Below are 7,359 nucleotides of genomic sequence, written 5' to 3'. Positions count from 1 at the left end.
ATGTATATATATATATATATATATATATATATATATATATATATATATATATATATATATATATATATAGTCAAACCCGGAATACCATTGATATAACATACAGCTCCTGCGGAAATATCAAAACTAACATAATTAACCTTCACGGGGAGGAAATTCTACCAGATATCCGAAGATTCGAGAAAATGAGATCAAAAAGAAGTATACTGCTATGCAATCTTACTTTTTTAGAACGGTGTAGAGACGAAAAGGTAATTCCTAAAAGCATGAAACTAAGTTTTCACAAAAAGAACCAGAAAACCAAAAACATCTTAAGACGGGCTAGTTTAGCACTGATTAGAGAATCTATCCATGACACCAGACGAGAAATCGATCAGATAAACTCGAGATTATTAAAACTTCACCTGATTCTTGGCAACACATTACATCCGGTACTATGGAACATATTAGATACGCTCAGCAACTTTCGAGCAGAGACAAACGCCGACTTAACAAAAACAAAACAAATTAAGAAGTTCGAGAGACTATCATTAGAACAACAACCGAGAGAAACGCCACAACAAGATACCTGTAAACTGGTTTATAATTTTTCGAACTTCACACTAGATGAAGCCACAAAGAGTGTTCTTTCGAAAGGTTTTAATTTCGCAGTAGCTCCTGCACGCATACCGATTGAAAATATTATATGCGAAGTGGAAAGTTCAATAACCAATATACCATCCGACACGGCCGAGACTATACGCCAAGACGTGTCACGCATATTACGAACAGCTAAACCGCCAAAACGAAACATAACACACGAGGAAAAAGAGGCATTAAATTCATTGCGCAAAAATAAAGAAATCATTGTACTTCCAGCTGATAAAGGCAATGCTACGGTGGTTATGAATGTTACAGACTACGATCAAAAGATGAAAGATATTCTAGACGATCCATCATACGAGAAGATATCGACTGACCCGACAACATATCTAGAAAAAACAACAAAAGCAAAAATACAAACATCCAATATTAATAAAGAACATCATTTTCAACTTATTCCACGTGAGTTTAATATAAATTTTGATAATAGTATTAATCTTAGCTCTAAGTTTAATATATGTATATATATATATATAAACTAAGGTACACTCGAAGAGTGGTGGGTTTTTCGGTCAAAGTGGAGAAATAAAAGACAAAGATTTATTTATTTCTCCACTTTGACCGAAAAACCCACCACTCTTCGAGTGTACCTTAGTTTATATTGGATTGACGGTCGTACTCCTTTTCTCGATATATATATATATATATATATATATATATATATATATATATATATATATATATATATATATATATATATATATATATATATATATATATATATATATATATATAGTCGTGCTAAAAAGTCCTGCATCACCTTACCAAATGAAAATGGAAGTTTAAGGCATTTACCTTAAATATGTTTTAACCATTTACTATCTTCATCAAACAAGCACTTAAACACAATATTATAAAATGGAAACACAGCAAAAATCTTGATTATTAAAAAAAATGTAGTTGGGAAAATTTTTTATTCAATATTACAAAAATTAGGCTATTTACATCAAGACGATATTGTACATCACATTGAAGTAATTTAAACTAAATTTAATATTTAATTGGCCAACCCTTATTTTTAATAACTAGTTCACATCTTTTGGGCATGGAATTTATTAATTTTTGCAGTTCCTTCATGGAAATACAGTGATGCCAAGCGTGGATTAGGGATTCGATTAATTTCGTTTTATTTGTGGGTTTGCTTTTGGAAATGATGTTTGATATCCTTTGCCACAAATTCTTGATGGGATTGAGGTCCGGGGATTTTACTGGCCAGTCTATCCTATCAATTTCATTACTCTCCGTCCAAGCTTTAACCAATTTTGCTCTATGGCAAGGAGCATTATCATCTTGAAAAATAAATGTTTCTTCGTCAAACAGGTCTTTTCCACTACGCAGCATCTTATTTTGTAGTACCTCAATGTATTTGGTAGCATTCATCATCCCAGAGACAACGTGTAGGCGACCAACTCCTCGAGCGAACATGAAACGCCATATCATAACGAAAATTTTTCACCAGGAAATCTTCTGACGTAGGCATTTCCAGCATGATTATTAATATTGAAAGTGGATTCATCACTAAACAGTACACTCTGCCACTGCTCTGCTGTCCAGATTCGATGTTTCTTGGCCCATTTCAAACGGTGCAATCTTTGCTTTTCTGAAAGCAGTGGTTTCTTCCGTGCCTTACATTCCGAGTCCAAAACTAAGCAGTATCTTTCTCACAGTGGAAGTGCACACGCTTACACCTGTAGATGCAGACCACAGCTTAGTCAATTGGGTGGAATTAAGGCTTCTGTCTGCCAGACTTGTTCTTCTTAACGCAGCGTCATCCCGAACAGAAGTTTTCTTCGGTCGGCCACTACGCGGTCTGTCGTCGATGATTCCTTGTTCAGGATACTTCTTAATGACTCTTATTACTGTAGATTGATTACAGTTTACTGCGGATGGTATTTCGCGACTAGATTTGTCGTTTTTATGGTTAAAAATAATTTCAAAACGCATTTTGTCCGATAATTTAGTTTGTTTGACCTGGGTCGACATTTTGACATTTTTATCAAAAATCAAAGAGCAATATGTAGCAAATTTGTGTTTTGGCAGAGCATACTATCGATCTAGACCATAAGATAGATTTCAACAATGTAAAAATATTAGCCAGAGAGAAAAATAAATTTAAGAGAACTTTCTAAAAGATGGTACATATCAGCAAGAGTGATAATAACAATCTGAATAAAAGATCTGAGATCCAGAATCTTAGCAAAATTTACAATTTTATATTGACTTTTGAATGAGCTATTTTGCATCTCAGAGTTTTCTTTTTTTCTTTTCTCTCTTTGTTTAAAATTTTGTTAAAATTTCATTATTAATTGAATATTTTTGATCAAACTTCAGTTACTAATTCAGTTTTGTTTTGTTTGAGTTATTATTTTTTCTAAACCTATTTACTAAATACTATTTTCTTTCGATTGCTTATGTTATAAAAATAACATTCTTAATTTCCCGCTTAATTTCAAGTTGGTAATACAGTTGGTAGTACTCGAAATTCATAAACAGTATTTTGTGAGACGTTAGTTTCAAAGTTGTTTTTTACATTTTCTTCAAACTATTTAAACAATAATTGTCCACCCACTTTCTCTTTCTGCTCGTGAAATGTGACTGAAATCAAGCTTGCAACGACGACTGTTTTAACATGTCGTCCTTGATTTTGTTTTTAATTTTTAACCTATTTATTAATTTTTAAAGTGTCTTTTTAACAGTAACATTTGTAAGTTAGTTGCAATTTCAGTATTATCATGTTATTTAACGTTGTTGTTTATGCCACGAAACTTACATTCGGGTAAGTTTTTTATAGTTTTTTATAGCCTTTTTTTGCACCATTCAAATTTGTTACAACATAGTAATTTTCTTTGTAGACCTTGATAAAGGTGGCAAAAAACCACCGAAAGCTTGGATTCAGAATAAATAGTACGCCTTAGCAAAGCTCTATTTTTTATTGACTACCACACCCAAAAAGAAAAAAGTATTTACATATATTTTTACCAAACTAGTCAAAAAATTTTGGACTACTTATATATATATATATATATATATATATATATATATATATATATATATATATATATATATATATATATATATTACATAATTAAGCATGTACATGGAAATTCTATTATTCCATTAGAATGTACCCTTTTTTATAAAGATTACAAGATCCCTTTTTTGTCGGCTATGCTGATAAAATTTCCTTAAAGAAATCCCATCGGATTAAACCATCTGCTGCATTTAAAGTATTTGTAACTCTAACTGGCTTATTTAGTAATTTCCTTACATTTTATTTCAGTACTTCTAATTTATGCGATTTCGGCTTGTTGAACTCGACTGACTTATCGTCACTCTAATCTTTCAAAAAAAAAACGCAGATCATGGTGTAGATATATAAATAATAACTTTTGCATTGTTTTAAACTAAAATGTACAACGATGACATTATCTTAGACGTTACCTTTAAAAAAGTTATGAATAATCTAGTATCTTGTTAAATATAGAAGAAGCATCTGTTTTAGGAACATGTAACACAAAATAGAGAAAAACTTCCATGTTACGAGGCATTTAGGGGGAAAGGAATATTACTTTTTGCATCTTCTTTGAGGTTCCAGAATTGGCATTCTCAGCAAAATTCAGCTCGCATGATTTTTAGAGGTGCAGTGGCATTTTCGTCTGACCTCTGGAGTAACTAGATAACGCTCTGCAATTTTATTTCCAAAAACTGGATAAGATTTACTGTTAGAGAATACAGGTGAATATTTATATAAGAACTTCCTTCCAACATCAAGAGGTGGTTCCACTGTAAGATGCTGAACATTCTCTACTGGTATTGATCTAAATGTACTTACAGCTATTGATCAAGTTGGCTGATGATAGATTTTTAGCTGATTTGATTTCCAATTAGGGTTTAAACTACTTATTGTAAAATGTGCATTATAAAATTTAAATAAAATGAGAAATTATGTCAAAAATTTTATCGTTGTCACATGATTCCGAGATACAGAAGAATTATACATATCCTCCAAAACTTTTATTAAAATTAAACATGAGAAATAAACATACCTTTGATTTTTTTGTTGGTAAGATAAAGGGTACAGCTCACCTGAAACAATAAAGAAATGTAACTTGTTTAACCTAAATAACATTGTAGCACATTACATTTACATCCTATAGTCATAAATTAATATTCATTTAAATAATGGCATTCTAAAGTCAAAGCTTACTAACATACTGTGCAATAAATTGTCTTTATCCTACAGTGCAGCATCCTGTTTGTATTTAGGTCAATAGATCAGATATCATTTGTCTCGTTTTGCTCATAAGTAATTTGAATATTTACCGTTTACGTCTCTTTACCTTCTTTAACTTTTTACTGAGTTTATTTTTATCATTTCATATTAGCTTTTTGTATAGTAATAATCTTGGTATCTGTTTATTATAAAGTGTAAATAAATACCAACATAAATATAATTTAAAATATATTTATGTTGGTTTCCCTGCAAATAGGGAAAGATAATATAAAACCGCAGCACTTATAGATACAAAAGAATTCTTATTCAAAAAAAATTATATAACACTCGCGGACGAACGAGGTCAATTTAACTCGATCTTAGCGTATATGACACGTTGACAAACACGTGCGTCTATATCCGTCAAAGTGAAATGCATTAGGTGGCATGACGGCAATAGTTGTCCAAAACGAAACGGTCGTTTTAGACACTACGGCTATAGTGGCTTAAATATGCATTTACCGGCGTACAAGTAGAAGCTAACTGTTATGTTTTGGAAACAAATTTTTAGGTTGAATTTCGTTTTTCCCTTAGATTAACGAAATCTAAGGTTTTGCCCCTGTTACACGACTTCCACCTTCTTGTGTACGTGATTATGAAAGGAGTAAAGTGCCTTCGACTTTTTTCTTGTCTTGAATTTATAGTTGTTATTGATATATATATATATAACGATATTTATTGTTTATACGGTAAGTATTTGTTTAAAATTGATTTTACACTTTAAATAGAAATAAAAAAAATGAAAATTTAGCATTTTTTGATACATTAGCGATATTTATGGTTAGAGTGTTTCCTTTTTTTATGCCTTCTACATAATATACAATAAATAATAGTATAAAATAAAATGTTTTATTATTTACAGAAAATATTTTTCGAATTTTAAGAATACGCCTCCAATTCGAGATCACCATGTATTTGGTTTCATCTATAATTATTGTCAGTCCCATTTTTTGCTTTCTCTGTTAATGATTTCTATAAGAATTTATAACTCTTCTATATTTTCTGCCTTGATTGCGGTATCGTTTGCAAATCTTATTATCCATGATGCACCCTCCAATCGTTACATCTTTAGTTCTTTCCCATAGTGCCTCCTGAAATATTAGTTGGGAGTACACATTAAATAATTGTGGCGATAGCACACATCCCTGTCTGACTCCACTTTGAATTTCTACTTGGTTTGATTGTATGGATTTTTGATTAAATTAACCCTAGAACCATAACGTGAGGGAACTGGAACATAAACCACAATGTGGGGTCGCCTTTGACCCTAATAAAAACTTACACAAATATGACAAATAAACAAATGTATTTGGTACTATTTCATTTTTAAATAGATTATTATAGACAGTTTAATGTTTCTACAGTAAATACAGAAATAAGACATGATTAACAAATAAACCACAAAATTTAAATATCCATTTTTTAGTAGTAAAAATAACATGATAAACAAATCTGACCAATACAAAATATTTAAATCCAGATTAAGATTTATATATTTCACAAATGCTAAATTGATGTTCTGCACATATATTTTTTCCACAATGAATACAAATATGGCATCCTTTACAGTCACGAGATCTTGTACAAAAATCACAACGACGTGAACGCTTTTGTGGCTCTTGGGGTGGTAGTTCGTCAGGATGTCCAAGGTATTGTCTCAGAGATGGTGTTAACTTTCTTGGCAGTCGGTTATTTTCTACTCTTTGCTTCATATAATCTTCCACCAAAGAATCAGCTAAGTTTTTGAGAAAAGTAGAACGGACGTTACAATTCAGCAATGTTTGAAATTTATGTAACACAAAAGAATTGATTCCAGCAGCATCTAACATTTAGTCGAATTGTAGAACATTGTAATTACTGGCTTTTTTGTTTCTGCATTTATTTCGTCTCCAAAATGCATAGAACGCATTTTTCTTTTCTGAAACATGGGATACTAAAGTTACATCTTTTGAAAAAACAAACGCTGATGATGGGCATTCACTGCGTTTTACATCTAGAAATTGTACCGGTATTTCTCTTTTATTTTTGCGGAGAGTTCCTACCATGGTAAGTTTATTTTCAAGAAGTTTTTTTGCTAACTCGATCGATGAAAACCAGTTGTCCATTGTTATGTTATGCCGAGGTCCTCGTTCTCTTCGAAACCACATAAAACCATTACGAGCAAAAATCTAGGACGGTCATCTGTAGCATCTGTTTCCATAGCTTCCTCATTATTGTCTGTTCCCTCCTGTAATTATCTAATAGTACATTCATCAGATGCAGAATCGTTGATTAAGATATCCTCGTCTTCGCTACCGTTTTCATCAAAGGACTCCTCGTATGCCAGATCGTCATTCTCGTCTTTGTATAACTCGTTCCAAAGCTCTGTTTCAGTAAGAGGACGCCGTCGTTCATACTGCAGTTGGAATGCAGTTCGTTTTCAATTTTTATCAGTCATTTTCCTACAA

At 31.7% G+C, this 7,359-nt stretch overlaps 1 protein-coding gene across 1 annotated transcript; it reads left to right on the top strand.

Annotated features, from left to right (window-relative positions):
- The first annotated feature begins 263 nt into the window (after nucleotides 1-263).
- On the top strand, nucleotides 264-2,509 carry LOC140451656 (uncharacterized). The gene is made up of 2 exons (XM_072545501.1): nucleotides 264-864; nucleotides 2,307-2,509. Exons 1-2 carry the CDS (start codon nucleotides 264-266, stop codon nucleotides 2,507-2,509), a joined length of 804 nt encoding a protein of 267 aa, XP_072401602.1.
- Nucleotides 2,510-7,359: the final 4,850 nt, after the last annotated feature.

Source organism: Diabrotica undecimpunctata, chromosome 10, assembly GCF_040954645.1.
Source record: "Diabrotica undecimpunctata isolate CICGRU chromosome 10, icDiaUnde3, whole genome shotgun sequence".
NCBI classification, from domain to species: domain Eukaryota; kingdom Metazoa; phylum Arthropoda; class Insecta; order Coleoptera; family Chrysomelidae; genus Diabrotica; species Diabrotica undecimpunctata.
This window is presented reverse-complemented; position numbering and strand designations above follow the sequence as displayed.

Bases quoted from the DNA above. Each gene is read 5' to 3' on its own strand.
- LOC140451656 (XM_072545501.1), top strand. From the start codon at position 264: ATGAAACTAAGTTTTCACAAAAAGAACCAGAAAACCAAAAACATCTTA. The intron at 865-2,306 runs GCAATGCTACGG...TCTTTCTCACAG, and splicing joins TGTACTTCCAGCTGATAAAG to TGGAAGTGCACACGCTTACA.